The following is a 23050-nucleotide window of genomic DNA, read 5'->3' on the forward strand; positions in this document are numbered from 1 at the left end:
AGGAGGTGAGTGTCAGCTACCGCCCCCGCCCCGCCCTGTGGTTGCAGAGATGCTCTGACAGGAAGCGGGTTTGGGGCGCTGCACTGCTTCCTGCCCTCGGGCCGAGCTGGAGGGGCGAGTGCCAGGTCGGCCACGAGACAGTTTGGTGTCAGGGTCCTGGCAGCTTCCTCTTCCGCCGCCACTTCCTCGGGCCGGAGCCCCGAGGCAGGAGCTGCTGCCCGGGCCGCCCTCCACCCCAACTCCGAGCCCGCCCCCTGGGGCTGGGTCAAGCCCGCAGGCTGGCTAGGACTTTTGTGGGGAACCCATAGGCCAAAGGTTTGGGGGCCGGAGGCGGCTGGGCCGGAGGCCTGGGCTCCAGCCATGAAGGCTCGGCAGAGAGGCAAGAAGAAGGGCGGCTCGAAGGAGCGGGTGTTCGGGTGTGACCTGCAGGACCACCTGCGGCACTCGGGCCAGGAGGGTAAGGCGGGCTGCGGCGGGCGGCTCAGCGGGCAGAGCTGCTCGCAGGGAGGGGCTGGGTGCTCCCAGGAGAGGGGCCGGCGAGGCAGGAAGTTTCGTGAAGAAGGCAGGGCCCTCGGGGGGCAATGGCGGGTCCTTGGGTCTGAAGGGAGGGCTGGGCGAGGGCTGGGCGAGCCGCGGGAGGCACTCGGGGTGGGTCCTGGTGAGGAGAGTGCCCTTCCAGCCTGGCTGGGCCCCAGTGAGGGTCCCGGGGGGACAGCCCCCGTTCTCTGGGACCCTCCTGGTCCCTTTGTGCAAAGGGGAGGGCAGGGGAGGCCGTGGACATGGGGACGCCAGAGAACGAGGCAGCCTGAGGCCTGGTCTGAAGAGGGGTGAAGGGCAGAGGAGGGGGTGGGGATTGTCCCAGAGCTTGCCAGCCGCCTCTCCCTGAGGCCCCGGGGCCTGGGGACAGCAGGATGGGGACTCGGCTCCCTCTGCTCCCAGGAGCAGCTGCGTTTCTGTGTGATTGAGATTGAGCGCAGGTGTCCTGGCTGCCCCGCCCGGCCTGTTTTTGGCAGGTCCAGCTCCTCCCAGAGACCCCCCCCACCCCCGCCCCAATCTGTCATTTCCTCTTTGCCCTTCTCTGCTCGGCGCAGTGGCCCCTGCAGTGCAGGGAGGGCCCTGGTTCCTGCTGGCTTCCTGCTCAGGGCCGCCCGCATCCCCAGACACCTCTTCCCCTTTTCTCCCCCAGAGGCCTCAGCCCAGGCTCGGCCTCGGTACAGCCGGGCCCCAAGGAGGAGTGCAGAGCAGCGGGCGGCTCCCTGGCCTTTCTCCTCGCCAGGGCACGGCCGGCCCTCGATCGGGGTTTGTCTGGAGAAGGAGGCTCTGGGCCCAGGGCCCGCGAGGAACGGGCTGGCGATCCTCCCCCCAGTTCTCTGCAAACCCAGTGCCGCCTCCTCCTCCTGGCGCTGTCCGCCCCCTGGGGCCCCGCCACCCCCCGCCTCCAGCACAGACCCCACGCCCGGGAGCCTCTGTCTGCGTTTTCAGCGGGTTGGGGAGCATGTTCTTGGGAAGGACAGCATCTGGGTGCTGGGTCGGATCTCAGTGCCTCCGGAGGGTGAGAGGAGGGCCCTGGCCCTCGCAGGACCCACCTGAGCCCTCAGGAGGCGCGGTTTGGCGCCAGAGTGGCAGCGAGGCTGGGCCCGGCCGGCAGATAGTGGGAGTGAAGGGGAGACACCCTGCTGGGGGTGCTCCAGCCCAGGACCCCACAGGAAGGAAGCCCCCGTGGGGCCGCGCTGCTCCTTCCCCCAGTGACGCTCGCTTGGCCCCTACGCCATCCGTCCCGCCGGCCCTCCCGCCGTCCATCTGGCCACTGCTCCCAGCTCTTTGCCCCGGGGGCTCCTCCTCCCCAAGCCCTCTGTTCACCCAGCTTTCTTGTACGTTTTCCCTGATTGTAGAGAGAGAGGAAGGAGAGGGATAAAGATAGAAACATAGATCTGCTGCCTCCTGCACACCCCGACTGGGGATCGGGGATCGAGCCTGCAACCTGGGCATGTGCCCTGACTGGGCATTGAACCGTGACCTCCTGGTTCATGGGTTGACAGTCAACCATTGAGCCACGCCCGCTGGGCCTGATCCCCAACTCTGACACCTCACTCAGGTTTCTCCAGGCCCTCCGCTGCGGCCTGTCCCGGCCGTGGACTCCGCCCCCCTCCCTTCTCTGGATTTGTGCCTCGGACCCCATCTCTGATCTCTGGCTCCGCACCCCTCCATCTGTCCAACCCTGGCCTTTCTCCCCCACCTCCTTGACCCATTTCCTCAGTGGCTTTGACGCCCTGGGCTCCCATGTGCCTTCTCAAGGGCCTGCTCTGGAGGCTCACAATCAACAGAGGACGGTGGGCGGTCTGTCTGCTCGGCTGCCGTTCCTGTGACAAGGACCTGGGTTCCGTCTGAGCCGTGTGGCAGCCAACAACCTGGTGCAGCATGAGGTCCCCGAGAGCAGAGTAGCAGGTGTGACGCGGAGAACCCACCGGTCACTCTGCATTCAGGGAGGGCTGGCGTCCGGCGGGCACAGGTGCTCAGGGTGGTGGGAGCCGGGCCGGCGGGCACAGGTGGGAGCCCGGGGAGGGGCGGGGACGGGCGAGGCATTTGAAGAAGCCCCGCTCTCCAGAGCTGGCACAGCGCACGCACGCGGCACCGCACAGGCCGCACCTGTGCCCTCGGCCTCCTCCAGGCCCTGGGGCTGAGGTGCAGGGGCCACGGTGTGGACGCCGGGCAATGAGGGGTTTAGAATGGTGACGGGTGGGAGTGTGAGCTCCTTCATTCCGTGCTTCCACTCACTCACTCCCAAAAGCGCTGGGGGAGCTGACTTCCCACACACAACCCTTCACAGGAGAGCAGGCGAGGGGCGGGGAGTGTGCTGAAGGGACGGGAAGAGGAAGGTAAGGTAGTGCCGACTGCTTCCCAGCTCCCATGTGGCCGGGGCGGCCTGACGTCCTGGGGTTGACGTGGGGCACGTGGTCGAGCTCACGTCTCCGAAGCCCCGAAGGAGGGACAGGCAGGAGTGTGGGAGGAACAGCTCTCGGACACAGAGCCGGGGTCCGCCAATGGGACTCAGTGTTGTGTCACTAATTATCATAACTGGTAATCAACTGAGTCCTCAACAAGCATTTACTGAGCATATGCTGTTCCCACACTGTGCTGTCGCGGCGGGCGGGGGGTGGGGGTGGGGGGGACTGCTGTCCAGAGGGGTAGACAGAGACGGGCCTCAGGGCGCAGTGAGTGCCGCAGCACCGGCGTGGGCCGCCGGGAGCCGGCGCAGATCTACGCCCGGGGCTGGCGATTGGAGGCAGGGTTTGAGGTGTGTTTTGAAGAGCGCATAGGAGTTCACAGGCAGAGTCATAGGGGAGGGCATTTCCAGGCGAGGGAATAACATGGTGGAATAACAAGGAAGGACATGGTCCCGAGCCTCGTCCAGAGAGCAGCAAAGGGCTGATCAGGGATCTGACGGGAGACTGGCTGGCGCTGAGGCTGAGATGGCAGCCTGGACCCGAGTTATGAAGGGTCTTACCGATCACCTGAATAGTTTATATTTTATTCCGTGTCTGTCAGGTGAGCCATGAAGACGGGTGGAGCAGGGTGTGTATATAACAAAGGATTTGAAGCAGGGAATTGTGGGGTTTCGAGGGTTTCCCACGTGGGAGGCACCGGGTCACATACAGGAGGAATATCAAGGTGGGTCACGTGAGATCTTGTCCTTAGGATGCTTCCCGTCCAGTAGCAGGGGCTTGGGAGGCATGGCGCAGCTCTTTGAGCTCATGGAATTCAATCCTGGCTCTAACTGGGTGATACTGGCTACTTGCTAGTCCTTCGATCCTCAGTTTTCCTATCTGTAAAATGGGGACTAGTGCCAAAACCGGTTTGGCTCAGTGGATAGAGTGTCGGCCTGCGCACTGAAGGGTCCCAGGTTCGATTCCGGTCCAGGGCATGTACCTTGGTTGCGGGCACATCCCCTGTGGGGGCTGTGCAGGAGGCAGCTGGTCGATGTTTCTCTCTCATCGATGTTTCTAACTCTCTATCCCTCTCCCTTCCTCTCTGTAAAAAATCAATAAAATATATATATTTTTAAATGGGGACTAGCTCCCCAGTGCGTGGCACACAGGAGCTTCTCTCCTGAACGGACAGGTTTGAAGGCCTGTCACTGTGTGTACCTTCCTGCGACAGAGGTGATATCCGAGGGAGAGTCACAGCGGCCCGGCAGCCCTGTCCCATGTGGTTGGGACGAAGAGTAAAGACTGGCCTTGGAAGTGCATTTATATCACACTTTCAAACAGATCGCTGCCCACCTGGGTGATGCTGAGGCTCTGCCCGGTGGGCAGGCAGGGGGGCGAGGTGGGGAGGGTAGAGCTGATGTCCGGTGAGAATCTTCTTGACAAGTTTTATTCCACGGGCACTGCCCTCGGTCTCCCCACCCTCCCTGAGGCTGCCCTCTGACCTGAGACGCCTGTTTCTGTGTCTGCCCTGCGCCCCAGTGCCCCAGGTGCTGAGGAGCTGCGCGGAGTTCGTGGAGGAGTACGGAGTGGTGGACGGCATCTACCGCCTCTCAGGGGTCTCCTCCAACATCCAGAAGCTCCGGTGAGTCGGGCCGTGGGGGCGGAGGCACAGACCGGCACTGTGTCAGGGCGGGGCTCCAGGAGAGCCTGTGCAGGGGAGGCCGAGACCGCGCTCCCTCGCCCAGGCTAGCACGTGCACAGACACACACTCTCACATACACACCAGCTTTTTGGTTTTTAAAATTTATTTTTATTGATTCCAGAGAGGAAGGGAGAGGGAGAGAGAGAGAGAAACATCAATGATGGGAGAATCATTGATCGGCTGCCTCCTGCACGCCCCCACTGGGGATCAAGCCCTTACCCTGGGCATGTGCCCTGACTGGGAATCAAACCGTGACCTCCTGGTTCATGTGCTGGCTTGGCTATATCTACATTAAAAACAAAACAAAACAACTCAGTGTTGCCTGGCTGATGTGGCTCAGGAGTTGAGCGTCGACCTCAAGCAGGTCACGGTATGATTCCTGGTCAGGGCGCATGGCTGGGTTGCAGGGTTGCTGGCTTGATTCCCAGTAGGGGGTGTTCAGGAGGCAGCCAATCAATGATTCTCTCTCATCGATGTTTCTCTCTCTCCCTCTCTCTTCCTCTCTGAAATCAACTAAAAATATATTTTAAAACATAGGTATAATTCTCCTACCATAAAATTCACCACTTAAAGATTCACTTTTTAGCCGAAACCGGTTTGGCTCAGTGGCTAGAGTGTCGGCCTGCGGACTCAAGGGTCCCAGGTTCGATTCCGGTCAAGGGCATGTACCTTGGTTGCGGGCACATCCCCAGTAGGGGGTGTGCAGGAGGCAGCTGATCGATGTTTCTCTCTCATCGATGTTTCTAGCTCTCTATCCCTCTCTCTTCCTCTCTGTAAAAAATCAATAAAATATATTAAAAAAAAAAAAAGATTCACATTTCAGCCCTAGCTGGTTTGGCTCAATGGATAGAGTGCAGGCCTATGGACTGAAGGGTCCCGGGTTCGATTCTGGCCAAGAGCACATGCCTGGCTTGCGGGCTCAATCCCCAGTGGGGGGCGGGGCGTGAAGGAGGCAGCCAATCAATGATTCTCCCTCATCATGGATGTTTCTCTCTGCCTCTCCCTTCCTCTCTGAAATCAATAAAAACACATATTACAAAAATAAAAGGAAGATGCCCATTTCAGTGGTTGTTATATGGTCACAGGCTGTGAGCCATCACCACTCATTTCAGAGCATCTTCTCACCTCCACAGCCACGGCCATGGGATCTCCCCTGGCGGCCACTACTGTTGTCTGAGTGGGTTTTCTATTTGGCCCATTTCACATAAATGGATCATATAATTGTAAACGTTTGTGTGTGTTTTCACGTGGCCTGTTTTCAGTGTGCTGCCGCACGCACCAGCCCTTCATTCCTTTTTGGGCTGAGTGACATTCCGTGGTGTGGCTTGACCACATGGAGTTCATTCCCGCATCAGTTAATGGCGGTTTGGGCTGTTTCCGCCTGCTGGCTGTTATAACGGTGCAGAGACATTCATGTACATATGTATGTTGACATATGCTCGCAGTTCTCTGTGTGTGTCTACAGTGTGGGATTGCGGGTCATGTGGCAACTCTGTGTTGAACTTTGAAAGGAGCCACCAAACGGTTCCCCGGCAGTTGCACCGTTTCACATTCCCGGCGGGCCCAGCGCCGGCCGGCGGCGGTGACGCGCGTTTCCCCTGCGCTGGCATCTCCAGCAGCTGGGGCCGTTGCGCATCTTTGTGCTTATTGGCTGTTTGCGTATCTTCCCTGAGAAATGTCTACTCACGTCTTCTGTCCGTGCTTAAGTGGGTTGTGTCTTTTGAATTGTAAGAGTTCTTAACATTCTGGACACTCATTCAATGTTAGACCCTCACCCAGTCTGACTGGCAAGCCCCAGCCTGTGGCCTCGCCCCCTCTCGGCAGTGCCCTTTGACACGCACTAGTTTGTAATCTTTTTAAAATCCTCATCCAAGGAATGAGGATATTTTTTCCATTGACATTTAGAGAGTGGAAGGGTGGGGATGGGGCAGAGAGAGAGGAGAGAGAGAAACGTCAATGTGAGAGAGACACATTGATGTGAAAGAGACGTGGATTGGTTGCCTCCCACACGCACCCTGAGGGGGGGCAGGGGCGGGAGGGCAGGCGAGGATTGAACCTGCCACCCAGGAACATGCCCTTGACTGGGAATCAAACCTGCGACCCTTCAGCCCATCCATCATGGCTCAATGGTTGAGCTTGAACTATGAACCAGGAGGTCATGGTTTGATTCCCAGTGTGAGGCGTGCAAGAGGCAGCCGATCAATGACTCTCTTTCATCACTGATGTTTCTCTCTCTCTCCCTCTCCCCTCCTCTCTGAAATCAATAAAAATACACTAAAACAACGACAACCATAGCCCTGACCGGTTTGGCTCAGTGGATAGAGCGTCGACCTGCGGACTGAAGGGTCCCGGGTTCGATTCCGGTCAAGGGCATGTACCTTGGTTGCGGGCACATCCCCAGTAGGAGGTGTGCAGGAGGCAGCTGATCGATGTTTCTCTCTCATCAATGTTTCTAACTCACTATCCCTCTCCCTTCTTCTCTGTAAAAAATCAATAAAATATATTAAAAATAAAAAAAAATAAAACGACAACCACAACAAAACCCATGACCCTCTGGTGCCAGGCCTATTCTCTAACCACTGAGCCACGCCAACCAGGGCTCAGAAGTGTGCAATGTTGATGTTCAATTTATTTTTTCTTGGGTTGCCTGTGCTTTTGGTGCCATATCCAAGATTATGAAGATTTACACGTACCTTTCCATGTAAGGTTACACTCACCCACCTTTCCATCTCTGTACCCAGACACAGCCAGGCCGCCTCCCACTTCTATTGGTCCCAGCCCCGCCCTCCTCACATCGCTGTGCCTGCAGCCACACCCCCGCTGTGGACCCTGTGCACGCACTGAGCCGCTTATTCTGCTCACAGCTGCCCTGTGCGGTGCTCCTTCCAAGTCTCACACACGTTGCCCCTCACCCCTGTCTGGAGCCCTCCTCAGCTCCCCTATTTCTCCGCCACACTCCTGACCACTCTGCACCTCCCCCAGGCAGGAGTTTGAGGTGGAGCGGAAGCCAGACCTGCGGCGAGATGTTTACCTCCAAGACATCCACTGCGTGTCCTCACTGTGCAAGGCCTATTTCAGAGAGCTGCCCGACCCGCTCCTCACGTACCGCCTCTATGACAAGTTTGCTGTGAGTTAGAGGCTGGGGTGCCCGAGCGGGCTGAGGGGGTCCTGGTTTGTTTATTGAGCAGCAGGACCCGGAGACCCGAGCACAAAGGCGTGCCTCCGGCCACACCGCTGAACTGCGCCGAGCCGTCCCCGCGCCTTGGAACCACTCCGGCCTGGGTGCCCGGAAGGGGGGTGGGGGGGGAAGGGGGGTATTCCGGGACCAGGACCCACGGAGGGTGCCAGGCAGAGTGGCAGTGGGTTGTTCAAGGTCACAAGGCTATTAAGGGGCACAGCCAAGATTCTGCTGCAGGTCTGTGGGTCCCCGACTCAGCTCTCCCTGCTGCCCTGTGCATCTGGGCCAGGCTGGCGTGGGCAGCGCAGCTGTTTCTCAGTTTGCCTCAGAGCTCTGGGAGGAAGCAGAGCAGGCTGGGCCACTGACCCGCTTCTGGAACCTTCCCCCAATCAGGAGGCGGTGGCAGTGCAGCTGGAACCTGAGCGCTTGGTCAAGATCCTAGAGGTGCTTCGAGAACTCCCCATCCCAAACTACAGGTGCGCAGGCTCCTCCCCACGCCCAGCCCTGCCCCACACCCAGTCCTTCCAGGGGCCTAGACCTCCCTCCTGCTCTCGGCCAGTCCTACGCCTGCCCCTGACCCCTGACCCCTGACCTTGGCCCTCTCTGCAGGACCCTGGAGTTCCTCATGCGCCACTTGGTGCACATGGCCTCGCTCAGTGCCCAGACCAACATGCATGCCCGCAACCTGGCCATCGTGTGGGCCCCCAACCTGCTGAGGTGCGAGCTGTGCGAGCAGCGTGGGGACCCTGGCAGGCGGAGCCGCGGGCGGCTGGAGCGGAACTGGGGTCCCCGAGCCCATGCAGCACAGAGAGATTCGGCGCTCACTGAGTGGGATGCGGCTCGGCCCGTGGACGCTGCCTCTGAGCTCCGCCCAGGCCTGGCCCAGTGGTTCCCGAGCCAGTGCTTTGCTCGCCTGGGCGGAGCCGGGCCTGGCAGCGCTCTGCGGGAGGGAGGCCGCCTCCGGACCGTGACACGCAGGCCCCGGTGGGCGCGGGAGCAGAGAGGAGTTCAGAGGGTGCCTCGGGCTTCCTGGAGGAAGTGGCTTTGAGCTGGAACCCTGTGGGAGGAGGTGGAGATGGGCTGAGGGCGCAGGGAAAAGTGTGAGGGACTTTTAGGGAGGATTCAGGTAAGGGATTTCCCGCCTCAGCCGCGAGAATAACTCCCCTCGGCACAGGTCCAAGGACATCGAGGCCTCGGGCTTCAATGGGACAGCAGCCTTCATGGAGGTGCGTGTGCAGTCCATCGTGGTGGAGTTCATCCTCACGCACGTGGACCGGCTCTTCGGGGACACCGCCCTCTCCGGTGAGTGTCCTCCAGCCCAGCATGTCACCGCGTCCGGGGAGTCCCGGCAGAGCTGCAGGGCCTCGGAGGTCATCTGGGTCAGTCTCCCATTTTGCAGATGAGGAAACTGAGTCTCAGGGCGGTGTTGCTGACGGCTCATGGCGGAGGCCTGGAGATGCAGGCGCCCCTGCTCTGTGCCGGCAGCACGGTCTCTTGCTCACCGCCTGGCTCCGAGACTAGTGGCTACTGCTTGTTGATCCCCCTCCCCCACAGGCCAGTGTCCTGGGACCTCTGGCCCCCTTTGTCCCTGGGACTCACCCCCCGCCCTTGAGGAGCTAGGCCAGGGCCTCCAGGTCCACCCCTAGCTGGTGAGCGGGCAGCTGCGACGGAGCTGGTGCCCGGAGCCCTCACTTCTGTTCTCGGTGGCGACTCCCCTCCCTTCCCAGGTGGGGAGCTGGAGAGTGGATGGCGGTCCCTTCCAGGGCTCCGGGCATCGAGCAGCCCCGAGGACCTGATGCCAAGGTCGCTGCCCTACCACCTGCCTAGCGTCCTGCAGGCTGGCGACGGCCCCCCGCAGCTCCGGCCCTATCACACCATCATTGAGGTCACAGAGCACAAGTAAGGCTCCCTCCCGCCCTCCTCCCGGCCCGACCTCCAGGCCACCCCCCTGACCTCTCCACTCCCTCCAGGAGGAAAGGGTCTTTGAAGGTCAGGAAGTGGAGGTCTATCTTCAATCTGGGTCGTTCTGGCCACGAGACCAAGAGGAAATTCCCACGGGGGGCTGAGGACAGGGGTAAGTTTGGGGTGAGGTAGGGGGCCCTCTGGTGTGGGAGTGCCCGGCCCAGGCCCTACACACCCCTGTCTTGCAGAGGACAAAGCTGACAAGGGCACCCTGCGGCCAGCCAAGAGCATGGACTCCCTGAGCGCCGTGGCCGGGGCCGGAGACGGTGAGTGCCCGCGTGCGGTGGGGCTGCTTGGGCCTTGGCATGTGCGTGTGGGACCACCTGTGAGGGTGACTGTGTTATAAGACCATTGTGTGTGCACTTGTGCGTGTACTCGTTTGTTCCAAAAATAGCTAATATCGCTACACCACAAAAATATGCAATATTATATGCCAGCCAGTGCTGGCTGCCAGGCTCACAGCGGTTTATCTCCTCATCACATGCAGATGCCGTGGCGTGTGGGGCGACCTGTGACCTCTGGGTGTGGGAGGTGTGCGGTCGTGGCGGGGAAGGGGCGCGGTGCCTGCGGGCTGTCCTCCGTGCCGGTGCCGCCGCTGAGGCTGCTGCGCTCTCCCCGCTCTCCCCGGCAGAGGCAGAGGCAGAGGCAGAGGTCCCCAGCAGCCCCCGGCCCAGCCCCCGGGCGCCTGAGAGCTTGGAGGATGACCCTGCAGAGGCAGCAGGTGAACCGGAGCCCGAGGCAGGGGCCCCGGGCAGCACCAGCTCGGAGCCGGGAACGCCACGCGCCGGGCGGTCAGCGGCCCGTGCTGGGGGCGGCAGCCGGGCCGAGCGCTGCGCCGGCGTCCACATCTCAGACCCCTACAACGTCAACCTGCCGCTGCACATCACCTCCATCCTCAGCGTGCCTCCGCACATCATCTCCAACGTCTCCCTGGCCAGGCTCACCCGCGGCCTGGAGTGCCCTGCCCTCCAGCCCCGGCCGAGCCCCGCCTCTGGCCCTTGCCCGGGCCCCGGGCCCCCAGGTGAGGACCCGGGACAGGGAGGGGGGCTAGACCCTGCAGCTGGAGGTCTGATGCTGGGGCGGGGGGTTCAAGGTGGGGGAATCCAGTCCTTCACATGAAATCTATGGCAAGAGGGTCTCTCCTCCGCCTGAGGGTGGGGTCGTGGTGGGACATAGGCAGGGTCACTAAGGACAGGAAGCACCGAGTCACAGCGTTAGCGCTGACGGACGGCTAACCCTACTGACGGGCCATTCTGTGCCAAGTGCCATGTGAAGGGCATGTGGCGCCCGGTACCCCACCTTCTCATCTGTGTGGCCAGGCCTGCTGGCTCCGCGTGGCGCAGCGGCACCAGCCTGGCTGAGCCCGGCGCTGCTTCAGGTCAGCGGCAGAGCGGGTCTGAGCTTTGCTCTGAGCTCCTTCCGCAGCGTCACCCCCGAGGGCGGCAGCGTCGGGCAGGGGCGAAGGCCGTGGCTGTGGAGTCCGTGTGGGACCAAATGTGTCTGCCACCCTGTGGCCTGGCAGCCTGCTTCATCCGAGTCTCAGGTCCCTCACGTGTAACAGGGAGGCCACACCCTGTGTGACAGTGTGCTTTGTGGGGAAACAGACGAGTTGCATGTGCTTGGCACCTGGTAGGAGCTCAGTGCAAGCGGCTCTGAGCTGATGGGGTGGAACGCTGGTCTGAAAGGATGCCACTGGGGGTCAGGGCTGGGGCCTGTAGCAGTGCTGGAAAGGCCACCCTGGAGGGGTCTGGGCTGGCCTTGACCTTTGTGTTCCTGGGGCCACCTCTTCCAACAGAGGAGAAGTCCGAGGCGAGTCCAGCCCCAGGCCCCCTGGCCGACTCTGGCCCAGCAGCCCTGGCCGCTGCCCTGGAGGACTGCCTGTCCCAAGAGGTGCAAGACTCCTTCTCCTTCCTGGAGGACTCCAGCAGCTCAGAGCCTGAGTGGGTGGGGGCGGAGGACGGGGAGGCGGCCAAGGCAGGAGCAGCCTTCTCTCCTGGGGAGGACGACCCTGGGATGGGCTACCTGGAGGAGCTGCTGGGAGCTGGGCCTCAGGTAAGGAGCAGCCTGCTGGGTTGGGTAGTGAGGAATCCCGAGGAAAGACAGGACCGGGTCCTCAGCACTGCTGTGCCCACAGGTGGAGGAGTTCTCCGTGGAGCCGCCCCTGGATGACCTGTCTCTGGATGAGGCGCAGTTTGTCCTGGCTCCCAGCTGCTGTTCCCCGGCCTCCACGGGGCCTGGGCCGGAGGCAGAGGACAACGGGGAAGAAGTCTTCCTGAGTGCCTATGACGACCTCAGTCCTCTTCTGGGGCCCAAACCCCTGGCCTGGGAGGGTCCGGACAGTCTGGAGGCTCCGGGACAGGCTGAGGGGGTGCAGGCATGCTGGCAAGTGGAGGAGGTCAAGGAGGTGGAGCCTGGCAGCAGATGGGACATCAGGGAGGAGGCTGAGGGAAGTCCAGAGAACAAGGTGGAGGTTGGAGAGGCAGGTGGAGAAGGCGGGGAGGCTGAGGTGAGCCAAGAGCTGGTGGTCAGTTTGAGGGAAGGAGGTGGGGAGGAGACAGAGGCCAAGGAAGAGTCCAGGGGCCGGCAGGAGGGTGAGAGCCTGGAGGGCGCTAAGGGTGCGGAGCCAACAGGAGAGCCAGGCAACGACCAGAAGAAAGTCGAGACTGAAAGACGGGGAGAGGCTGAGGAAGGAGAGGACGCCCAGGTGGAAGCTGGAAGGGACCCAGAGCAGGGGGCCCAGGAAGTGCGAGCTGCTGGCGAGAGCTGGGACGCTGTCCACACCCAAGCGGCTGAGGAAGGCGGAGAGGGTGAGGATCAAGTCAAAGGGCAGAGGGAGAACAGGGCCCCAGCCGCCAGAGAAGACCAAGGGGATGGTGAAGGCGGCGCAGAAGCAGCAGCGGAGGCCAGCAGGGAGCGGGAGAGCGGGGATGGAGAGGCAGAGGGAGAGCAGAGGGCTGGAGGCCACCAAGAAGGGGGCGTCCTCCTCGAAGGGTCGCATGTAGTGTCTCTAGAGGTTGACGATGCCAAAGAGGGCGGTGCCCAGGCCTCTGAGACCCAACGGGCAGCCCCACAGCGCCCCCGGCCAGAGGAGATGGAGCCCGAGGGGCAGCTCCGTCCAGAGGGCTGCCATCTGTGCCCCTGTCCCCTCGGCTCGGCTGGCAGCGTGGGCATGCGCCTGGCCTCCACCCTGGTTCAGGTCCAACAGGTCCGCTCTGTGCCGGTGGTGCCCCCTAAGCCACAATTTGCCAAGATGCCCAGTGTGATGTGTAGCAAGATCCACGTGGCACCGGCAACCCCGTGCCCAAGGCCTGGCCGGCTGGATGGGACTCCTGGGGAAAGGGCTCGGGGGTCCGGAGCCTCCCGCTCCTCTTGGAGGAATGGAGGCAGCCTTTCCTTCGATGCTGCTGTGGCCCTGGCCAGGGACCGCCAGAGAACCGAGGCGCTGGGGGCGTGGCGGCCCCAGACCTGTGCCGGGAGTGAGGACTGCAGCCTCATCCCCAGAACCTCTCCCTGTAGTATGATCCCTGCCCTTTCCCCTCGGCCCCTCAGCTGCCTCGAGCTCCCACCTGAAGGCACAGAAGGGTCTGAACCCCGGAGTCGGTTTAGTCTACCCCCCCGAGAGCCCCAGCCTCCTCAGCCCCTTTTGCCCCCACAGCGCCGATCATATGCATTTGAAACACAGGCTGACCCTGGAAGAGGGGAGGGCCTATGAGTAGGGCCGGACCACGGGCACGGGGGCAGTGAGCTGTCTTCAGTCTCGGGGTCCCTGACCAGCGGTCTCCTGCAGCCTGAGCAGCTGCGGCACCCACTCTTCAGGCTTGGGCCCTCGGACTTCTGACTGTGGGAAGCTGCCTGTCTGGTTGGTTTGCCTAAACTTGTCTCAGACACAAAGCACCGGTCCCCGAGGAGACTCCCCAGGAGGTCACCAAGAGCCTGTTCCTAGGGAGTGAGGTCACTGGCCAAAGGGTAGGCAGGCACCGCAGAGGCTCGCCACGGGGAGAGTGAAGGCGGGGAGGTTTCTGCCTCTTCGGAGGCCCCTAGGGTGGAGGCGGGGAGGGCAGGGCCAGGGCGGAGCCTGCCCGCGAGCACTCCTGGGGCGTCCGGTTCGCTCTCCGACCCGGTGGCCCGCTCAGCCCCAGGTCAGGAGAAGCAGGTCCGGGGAGCTTCGGAGACCCGTCCGTGGGAAGGTCTGGCTCCCTCCAGCTCCCCCGCAGTCGGCCTCCGACGCCTGAAGGACGAGCGGTCTCCTCCATTTCTCTTCGGCCTCTTTCCTCCTTGGAAGTCACTCCCTCCTCTTCCAGGGCGGGGAATGGCGCCCCTCAGCCCGGCCGCTTCCCCGAATAAAAGCGGTGTTGCCACAGGCCAGCGTGCGGCCTCGTTATTCTCGTTGACGTCCTGGGACAGGTAACATCGCTGCACGTCCGGCCGACCCTGGCCGGTGGCTGCTCGGGCTCGGGCGTGGTCGTGGGGACCCGCGGCCGGCAACCGGAGCTGGGCTCGCGGCGGCCAGGAGACGGGGAGAGAACGGACATTTGCGCAAGTGCCCGCAGCGGCGCGGGGCCGCGTCCTGGGCTCTGCTCGTTCCCTGCCGGTTCTGCGAGGCGGGCTCTGCGCTTACAGCCGAGGAAACCAAGGCCAACGGAGTCCCCGTCTGCGGAGGCCCCGGCAGGCCTGCGACCGGTCTGTACAGCTCCCTCTGCCCGCCATCGCGCTCCCGAACCCACCAGGTGGGCTGACTGCGAACAGGCGGGTCGGGGTCCCTCTCGTGGGAGCCGCCGCGCACGCTGGAAGCCTCGGGTCCGGAGCGAGAGCCGGCGGACGCGCACACAAAGGTGTGCAGCGAAGGAAGTGCGCCCGCGGCGCCGCCCCGAGACGCTCCGGGGAGGGGGCCTGACGCCCAGCGGCCTCCACGCCTGCCCTTATCAAAGATGGCGCCGCCGGCCGGCGTCCCTCCCTCCCGGGAACGCAGTAGGAAGGCCCGCCCATCCGGGAGATGGCAGCACAAGTCAGCCTCTTCCTCCCATCCTGCTGGAAGCGCCTAGAAGGAGCGTCGCGCTTCTGGGGTCCCGGGAAGCCGCACCTTTCAACCCCCGTCCAGGTGGAGCGGCCGGAAGGGAGGCGCTCAGAGGCGGAGCGGGCGGGAGGGTCGCGGGGCCACTTCCGCCCCGCACCAGCATGGCTGCCGGCCGGGCGCGCATGCGCAGCTGCCCATGGAGCCCCCGAAGACGGAGGGGAGCCCTGTCCCGGAGAGGCGGCAGCTGAGGCGGGTGAGTGCAGGACGGGCCGGGGGCCGCAGGCGGGCTGCGCCGGCAGGAACGGCAGCCTCGACGGCGTGTCCGTCTCTCGGGCCCGGGGAGCCCGGGAGGAAGCCTTTGCTCAGGGGAGGGGCCGCGCCGGGCTCTTTCTCTCCGGCCCGCACGTCCCGCCTCCGCGCCGGGCCGAACGCCGCGCCTGTGGTCCGCTGCGGGCGGCGCCCTCCCGGCGTGGCTGGGCGCCGGCCCCCCGCCTCCGTCGTCTTCCCTTTGTGCCCTCCGAGCACCGCCCGCGGGCCTCCCGCCGAGCGTGCGCGCCGCCGCCGGCCCGGTCCCCGCGTCGCGCCCTCCGCGCGCCCGGGAAAGGCTTCCGGACGCCGGCGGAGGCGCGGTGACCGCGGCCGGGTCCTCGGAGGCCGTCCTCGCCGCCGCCTCCACCGCCTCGTCCCGCGCCCGCCTGGCGCCAGGGGCACGGCCCGCGCGGGCTCGGGACGGGCAGGTGGGTGGTCCCGGCCGCCGAGCGCCTCCCCGTGGGGACCACGACCTCCGTGCAGCGCTGCTTCCTCCCGCGGTTTCGCTTTCAGTTCCCTTTCTGTGGAGAACACTTTCCTTGGATCCGGGTTTTCCCCGGCTCATCGCTGAAGGTTTTCCTTGGATGGGAAAGGTTTGGGGACCCATTGGGGAGAGAATTTACCACAACGTTTCCCCTTTCGCGCCGGGACTATTTCGTTGCTTTGCCCTGTGTTTCTCTGGAGCCGTCTGTCTGCTCGGCGCGCTGTTTTCCTGCCCGACCCCCCCCCCCCCCCCGTGGGTGTCGGGCCCGCGGCGGGCACCTCGGGGTGCCTCTTCCCTTAAGAGCCCGGCCTGGAGTTTCCTCCCTCCTTGGATTTGGAGTTGTGGCAACATTTTGGCAACTGTGTCGTTCTACGCTTTGTGAACAAGACACGGGGGCGGGAGGGGATACGTTGGCTTTAAGAGGCTGCACTTGTGCTTTCGGGCCTTGAGCAACATCAGGCATCTGGACACCGGAACAAGAGCCTGTCACTGTAACGGGTCTCAAAGGCCAAGTCTGGTGTTTATGGTCGTTTGGGGGGTTTTCCCAGGGCCATGGGCTGCTGGGTTCTCCTTCCTGGATCTGAGAACAGGAATTGGTCGGCACTGGGCTCAGCGTGCGGCTGAGCACTTGGAAGAGGCATCAGCGTCAGTGGTCCTGTGGTTTTGTTTGTGTTTTTTAAAATATGTTTCTATTGATTTTTTTTTCTTGAGAGAGAGAGGAGAGATAGAAACAGCGATGAGAGGAACATCATCAATTGGCTGCCTCCTGCACACCCCCAAATGGGGATCCAGCCCGCAACCTGGGCCTGTGCCCTGAACAGGAATCAACCCGGCGACCCTTTGGTTCCAGGGTCAGTCAGCCCTGTGGGTTTTGGAGGTGGTGTTCTTATCATGGCTCTTCCTGGTCCCCAAGCCATTGCAGTCACAGTAGCTGTGATCACAGTCCGCCTGCTTCGGTGTGGTCATTCCCTCGGCCCAGGAGTGAGCGCTGCTGGAGGCGAGGGGGGCTGTCAGTGGAGCCGCTTTCTCAGTCACTTGCAGCCGTTCCTCAGCATCAGGGTAGAGGACACGGAGTGTCCCCTCAGAAATGGGGCTACGTTCCTGGCTGTGTCTTCATGGAGCCTGTTTTAATATGGGGGCTGTTCAGTTTCCTAGGGTCACTGCAAACTCCTGATTTCTGCCAGGACTTACCACTCAGGCCAGTGAGGCAGGAGATAAGGAGACTTCCAAAGAAGGCCCGTTCCTTGGATGTGCCGCCTCACAGAGAGATGAAGGGGTGAGTGAAGACGAGGGGGTGTGGCTGGGAGCTGGGAGCTGGGAGCTGGGAGAAGGTGCTGGCTCTGGAGTCAGGCAGGCCCGATGCAGGCCCATCTCCTGGAGCACTTGTGGCTGTGTGACTTGGTTTCCTGTCTGTGAAACGCAGGCACTGCTCCCTGCCTCGTGGTGCTGTTCTTCGCATTGGGTGGGTGCTGCCTGCTCAGTGCTAGCTCAGTGTCCGTGTCCATAAGAAACAGCACATTCCAGGCTAGCCTAGTGTCTGTTGGGAATGCCGGTGAGCTTTCCATGCACTTGTTCCCTTATCCTAACCCTTGGTCCCTTCACAAACAGGCAGCAGAAAACAGCTGAAACGGAAGAGGGGACAGTGCAGATCCAGGAAGGTGAGTGGTAGAAAGAGAAGTGAGCTGGGACCAAGAGCCCATCATGGCCTTCCCCTCTCTGTGGGCCGTCTGCGCACCTTTCCTCTGACGACAGGCTAGTGAAATGGGGAGAAAGGCGACAACACACAGATTCTTCTTGCTCCTTGAATCCAGGTGCCGTGGCAACTGGGGAGGACCCGACCAGTGTGGCTATTGCCAGCATCCAGTCATCTGCCACCTTCCCCGACCCCAACGTCAAGTACGTCTTCCGAGCTGAGAATGGGGGCCAGGTAAAGGAGGGCAGGTGCTGCAGGTGCTACCTGGGCTGGGCAGAGGGAGGTCCTAGAGCCTGTCGTGTGGAGACCTGGCTTGGAGGATGAGGGACCATGTGGACTGTGGGGGTTGGATTTGGAAGAGAGGTAGGTATGGAGTAGGGCTATTTTGAAACCTCCATATGGGGATAGACGGGGAGCAGCTGGGTCGTGTCTCTGAAGGACTTGGGGGCCTGTCTAGGAGACACTTTGTAAGGGGCCCTGGAGCCCTAGCACTTACTCTCTTGTCCTCTCTTCTCCTTCCCCTTTCCTCCCTGCTTCTAGGTGATGTACAGGGTGATCCAGGTGTCTGAGGGGCAGCTGGATGGCCAGACCGAGGGGACTGGTGCCATCAGCGGCTACCCTGCCACTCAGTCCATGACCCAGGTACGGGAGGGGAGGGGCTAGAACTCTAGAGGGAGATGAGGCAGGGAAGGAGTGGGGTGTGAGGCATCTCGCGCTCTGTCCACAGGCACTCTGGACTCTCCCCCCTCCCCTCAGGGTTAGCAGCAGCAGAGAGTTCCCTGGGGAGGATCTGATGGTCACTGGACTCTGTCCTCTTGGTCCCTTCCAGGCGGTGATCCAGGGTGCGTTCACCAGCGACGATGCAGTTGACACGGAGGGGACGGCCGCGGAGACACACTATGCTTACTTCCCTGGCACTGCTGTGGGCGACGGGGCGGCAGGGACCACGGCAGGGAGTGCAGCGGCTGTTGTCACCACCCAGGGCTCGGAGGCACTGCTGGGACAGGCCACCCCTCCTGGCACCGGTGAGATGCTGTGTGAGGCGCCGGCTGCAGGGTAGGGTGGACAGTGGGACATGCTGGGGCAGTGGGCAGGGGTCCCTGGTTGCTAGGCTGCCCTCAGCAGGAGGAAGTTTGTCCTTTTTGATTATTTGTTTGTTTGTTTGTTTATTGTCTTTTTTCTGCCCTTTTTATTTTTACTTATTATTTAAAAATTATTGATTTCAGAGAGGAAGGGAAAGGGAGAGGGACAGAAGAGAGAGAAATATCAATGATGAGAGAGAATCATTGATTGGCTGTCTCCTGCATGCCCCATCCTGGAGATTGAGCCCAAAACCCAGGCATGTGCCCTGACCTGGAATCAAACTGATCTCATGGTTTATAGGTTAACGCTCAACCACTGAGCCACACTGGCCGGCAGAAGTTTGCCATTCTTAGAGGAGGGTCCCAGGGCCTTGGCCTCAGAGCTCGCTGAGGTTCTTAGTTCCATGCGCTGACGACCTACCCGAACCCTCCCAGGTCAGTTCTTCGTGATGATGTCACCACAAGAAGTGCTGCAAGGAGGAAGCCAGCGCTCCATTGCCCCCAGGACCCACCCTTACTCCCCGTGAGTAGCCCTGTTCCTCCTGTACGAGTGCCAGATCTTGTGTGATTACCTACCCCAAGTGCCAGTCTGACTTTTTGACCTTCATCACTTGGCTGCCCTGGGCTCCGTGGTCAGGAAGTCAGAAGCTCCCCGGACGACTCGGGATGAGAAACGCAGGGCTCAGCATAATGAAGGTGGGTGCGGTCGGGGGGTGATGCTAGGAGCTGCCTGGTGGGATTGCGGACAGCGGTGGTGTCGGAGGGGAAAAGTCGGGTAACTTCCTGGGCCTGTGGCGAGCGTGGGCTGAGTCACCTTGTCCTCACTGTTCCCACAGTGGAGCGGCGCCGCCGGGACAAGATCAACAACTGGATTGTGCAGCTGTCCAAGATCATCCCCGACTGCTCCATGGAGAGCACCAAGTCAGGCCAGGTCAGGCCCTGGGCCGCAGGCGCCTGTGTCCCGGGCCGCACGCAGTAGTCGCCCTTTCCTCTGAGGTTTCTTGGGGGAAAGGAATGCCGAGAGGGAACTGCTGCGGGAAAGTATCTCACAGCCCGGCCCTCGTTCTGTTGGCTCTTCCTGCAGAGTAAAGGTGGGATTCTCTCCAAAGCCTGCGATTACATCCAGGAGCTGCGGCAGAGCAACCACCGGCTGTCTGAGGAGCTGCAAGGGCTGGACCAGCTGCAGCTGGACAACGAAGTGCTTCGCCAGCAGGTCAGCCTCCTGTCCCAGGGAGCCCTCTCGGACCCCGAAGCCGCTGAGCCCTGTTGGGACTCTGTACTTCACTTTCCATAGACAGGCGTCGCCTCCCCTTCACCAGCGGAGGTGGGAGTCGGCTCAGGGACCGTTCCCTCTCTGCTCCTTCTGCAGGTGGAGGACCTCAAGAACAAGAACCTGCTGCTCCGCGCCCAGCTGCGGCACCACGGCGTGGAGGTGGTCATCAAGAGCGACAGCAGCTGACGGCTCCCTGTGGCGGAGCGGCAGGAAGCCTGGAGCAGCGGCTCCCGTGCCGTGCCTTCCCTGCCCTGCCCACTTCTGGCACGAGACTGGGAGGCTCAGAGGGTGTGTCGGGCAGCAGCCTGCAGGGTGTGAAACACGGAGGGGCACTGGCAGACAGCCCGGTGCACACTCGGTGTCCGTGCTGGATGCTGGACACACCCAGTGGGCCTGCCTGGTGCCTGCTGATGTGACACCTGGCTGCCCCGGACTCGGGGCTTTCGCGGTTCCCCCTTTCCCTGGAGCTCAGGGGTGCACCTGAGGACGCCAGGGGACAGGCTTCAGCAAGACGTGGGGGAAGGAGCAGTGGCCGCTGCCCCAGAAGGTTGGGCAGCGGCTGAGACTTACGCAGACGTCCGGGGAGAACCATAGGCAGGGCCCACGTGGGCCTTCCCCCTTGTGGGGACGGTTCCCCCTTTTTCTTTTGTTTCCAAGATAAAGTGTTCAGAGCCGCGATCGACTCCTGTCTGTCCTTTGTGGGCCCCAGGGCGGACGGAGGGGCACACTGCGCTTGCACCAGTGCTGCTTGCTCCGGAGGCCAGCGCAGTCCTGGGACAGACCCACGGGTTTCTAGGGCAGGTGCTCGGGGGCGGGGCGGGAGGCGGGACCTCGCTTCCGGTTCCGGTCTGCTCCCGGAGGGCGGGAGGCGGGCTGCGTCCCTGCAGCTCGCTGCCGGGCAAGCGCCATGGGCCGTGGGGCCGCGTCGTGCCCTCCTGGACCCTGGAGCGCGCGGGCCCGGAGAGGAGTCTCGCGCCGGAAGAGGGAGAAGGGGGAGGGCGGCAGGAAGGGGCGCCGCGGGGGCCGGTCCCCAGGCTTCTGTCCCCCCCCCCCCCCCGTCCCCCCCCCCCCCCCCGGCCGTGCCCACAGTGGCTCCCGGAGCCCCGCTCGCTCCTGGCCAAGGGCCGGCCGGGCTTGTCGATGTGAGGTCTCGGGAGGAGGCGGCTGCGGGAACCATCCCCGGGGCGCTCATCCTGGATACGGGATTTGGAGGGGGCGCCCGCCGGTTGCGGACCCAGGGGGTCTCAGCTAAGAGGCGTGGGGAGGCCCAGTACGGGGTCCTGAATTCCCGCCCCGCCCCCCAGCCTCCCCGAGAGGGGCTGGTTGAGGTGGGTCCTGGCGGGGGAGCCGGCCCTCCCATGTGGGTGACCTGGTGGGAAAGGGCTACACCCCCTCCCCAGGCCTGATCCCCGGGCTGTGGCCCCAGTCCTGCTGGACGTCAGTCCTGGATTCCCGCTCAGCTGGGCGTATCTTATCCTCGAGGTTGGGGTGGTGCCACGAGGGGCTGTTTTGGGGCTCCTTGGGGACCCAGTCCTCCAGGCCCAGCCTCTGAACTTGAGGTTGCCAGCAGCCAACGCCCCCCCCCCCCCAAGTCCAGCCCCCCTTCCAGTGTCTGAGTGGGAACGTGCCCTGCGGATGGACCCTGCGGCCTTCCCGGCTCTGTTGTCCGCGGAGAAGCTGGGCTGGGAGCTGCGGACCTCCCTCTGTCAAAGGGGCCAGCGGGGCTGGGGCTTGGACACAGAGGGGCTGGGGGAGGTGGGGTGCTGCTGGGCCATAATTGGGCCTGCCCGGCTGTGCTCACTCCAGGAGACTATAGGGAGTGGCTCCGGCTCCTACCGGAGGCTGGGGAGAAGGTGGGGTCCGCCCCAGAGCTGCTCCAGGAGGCGGGGCGCAAGGCCTTGTAATGCTGCGCATCTGATCGCAGCATTGGACGCATTCAATGTTTCAGTTCTATTGAAAACAGTTCCGTAGACCTCAGTTCAGCCCTGGGTCATTCTTCCAGTATTCACCTCCTTCCCCACCCCTCCACTCTCACCCCCCACCTCCAGCAATTTCCTAAGACCACAGTTCTCTTTCTAGAAAAATTGTTTTCAGTCCAGAATGCACATCACAATCACCTAAGAGCTGGGGGGGGGGGGGGGGTGTGCGGGGGGAAGCTTGGGCCCGATCCTAGATTTGGAATCTCTGGAACCCCCAAGTGAGCCCCTCAAGTGGGTCCCCTCTGCGTCAGGAGAGAACCACTGCTCTGGTTAGAGGTCCCAGCCTGAGCCCGGCCGCCGTGGCCGCTCACCTACATACTGCCTGTGGCTGCTTTTCTATAAAAACAGCAGATGTTTGTAACTATGTGTCCTTCAGAACCTAACGTGGTTACTATCTCGTTCTTTCTAGGAGGTTTGCCTACCTTTGCTCTAGACCACCTATTTTCAACCCGGTGCCATGAGAATAAGCAGTACCTGACTAGTCAGGGGCAGGACCCTTTTCCCTTAGATTGTCAGATAAAAAAATGACAACAGCCAACGTAACAATAGCTGTCTGGTGTGAGTGAATCAAAATTATACTTCTTTTTTTTATCAGATCTGCAAAATGTATAGTCTGTTTGGTGTGCGGTAGGGTCTCGATAGTTGATGTGTGCCATGATGAAGTGCGCTCTAGACCTTCAGGCCCCTGGTACCAGCAGCGGGGCAAGGGCTGAATGCCATCCACAGAAGCGCCCAACACATACAGGTGTGAGGCTCCTTCGATGCCACCAAAAAGGCCCCAGGTTTGTTTGTTTTGTTTTTTTAATTCTCACCAGCGGATATGTTTATTGATTTTAGAGAGAGGAAGGGAGAGAGAGAAAAAAACATCAATTGGTTGCCTCCCAAATGTGCCTTGACCAGGGATCCAACCCACAAACCCAGGTATGTGCTCTGACTGGGAATCGAACCTGAAACGTTTTAGGTGTATGAAACGGCACTCCAACCAATTGAGCCACCCAGCCAGGGTCAGGTCCCACTTTTTATCAACGTTGTTCTCCGATCCCACACTGGATTTAACAAAATTTTACTTGTTAAAAACAATGAAAATGTTTACTGAGGCAAAATTCAACACTATAGGGCAGGTGTATAACTTCCCTCTTGCATGGTGATCATTTGCTGTGTATCCTTTTAAATATAATAATGGAAGAGTTTTGACTTAAGTTTGAAAGGTTTTGTTAAAGAGGAAGAGGTAGAGAGAGAAACATCAATTGTGAGAGCCAGACACCGGATCAAACCTGCAGCCTGGGCATGTGCCCTGACTGGGAACTGGAATGACACCCATCCACCTGAGCCGCATTGGCCAAGGCCTTACACTTTACTTCCTTTTTTTTTTTTTTTTTTAATATATTTTATTGATTTTTTTACAGAGAGGAAGGGAGAGAGATAGAGAGTTAGAGACATCGATGAG

General features: G+C 61.7%; 2 protein-coding genes across 8 annotated transcripts; both read left to right on the top strand.

Moving 5' to 3' along the window:
- Nucleotides 1-101: 101 nt before the first annotated feature.
- On the top strand, nt 102-14134 carry ARHGAP30 (Rho GTPase activating protein 30). Of its 2 annotated transcripts, none has more exons than XM_054711417.1 (12): nt 102-457; nt 4467-4569; nt 7612-7756; nt 8201-8283; nt 8417-8524; nt 8982-9109; nt 9535-9706; nt 9778-9881; nt 9958-10035; nt 10401-10790; nt 11565-11821; nt 11904-14134. In XM_054711417.1, exons 1-12 carry the CDS (start codon nt 361-363, stop codon nt 13479-13481), a joined length of 3243 nt encoding a protein of 1080 aa, XP_054567392.1. In that variant the 5' UTR covers nt 102-360; the 3' UTR covers nt 13482-14134. The 2 variants fall into 2 exon arrangements, with proteins under 2 accessions (XP_054567392.1, XP_008151289.2); XM_008153067.3 differs by having other exon boundaries at nt 10407-10790.
- Nucleotides 14135-14824: 690 nt separating this feature from the next.
- On the top strand, nt 14825-20300 carry USF1 (upstream transcription factor 1). Of its 6 annotated transcripts, none has more exons than XM_054711418.1 (11): nt 14906-15036; nt 16761-16852; nt 17185-17234; nt 17388-17503; nt 17810-17911; nt 18099-18294; nt 18787-18874; nt 18989-19047; nt 19188-19282; nt 19436-19564; nt 19721-20300. In XM_054711418.1, exons 1-11 carry the CDS (start codon nt 14980-14982, stop codon nt 19808-19810), a joined length of 1074 nt encoding a protein of 357 aa, XP_054567393.1. In that variant the 5' UTR covers nt 14906-14979; the 3' UTR covers nt 19811-20300. The 6 variants fall into 6 exon arrangements, with proteins under 6 accessions (XP_054567397.1, XP_054567393.1, XP_054567394.1 ...); XM_054711419.1 differs by having other exon boundaries at nt 14971-15036; nt 16724-16852; XM_054711420.1 differs by lacking the exon at nt 14906-15036 and adding an exon at nt 15186-15520 and having other exon boundaries at nt 16724-16852.
- Nucleotides 20301-23050: the final 2750 nt, after the last annotated feature.

This window comes from Eptesicus fuscus, chromosome 22, assembly GCF_027574615.1.
Source record: "Eptesicus fuscus isolate TK198812 chromosome 22, DD_ASM_mEF_20220401, whole genome shotgun sequence".
Taxonomy (NCBI): Eukaryota; Metazoa; Chordata; class Mammalia; order Chiroptera; family Vespertilionidae; genus Eptesicus; species Eptesicus fuscus.

Bases quoted from the DNA above. Each gene is read 5' to 3' on its own strand.
- ARHGAP30 (XM_054711417.1), top strand. From the start codon at position 361: ATGAAGGCTCGGCAGAGAGGCAAGAAGAAGGGCGGCTCGAAGGAGCGG. The intron at 458-4,466 runs GTAAGGCGGGCT...CCTGCGCCCCAG, and splicing joins GCGGCACTCGGGCCAGGAGG to TGCCCCAGGTGCTGAGGAGC. The intron at 11,822-11,903 runs GTAAGGAGCAGC...CTGTGCCCACAG, and splicing joins TGCTGGGAGCTGGGCCTCAG to GTGGAGGAGTTCTCCGTGGA.
- USF1 (XM_054711418.1), top strand. From the start codon at position 14,980: ATGGAGCCCCCGAAGACGGAGGGGAGCCCTGTCCCGGAGAGGCGGCAG. The intron at 18,295-18,786 runs GTGAGATGCTGT...GAACCCTCCCAG, and splicing joins GGCCACCCCTCCTGGCACCG to GTCAGTTCTTCGTGATGATG. The intron at 19,048-19,187 runs GTGGGTGCGGTC...CTGTTCCCACAG, and splicing joins CAGGGCTCAGCATAATGAAG to TGGAGCGGCGCCGCCGGGAC.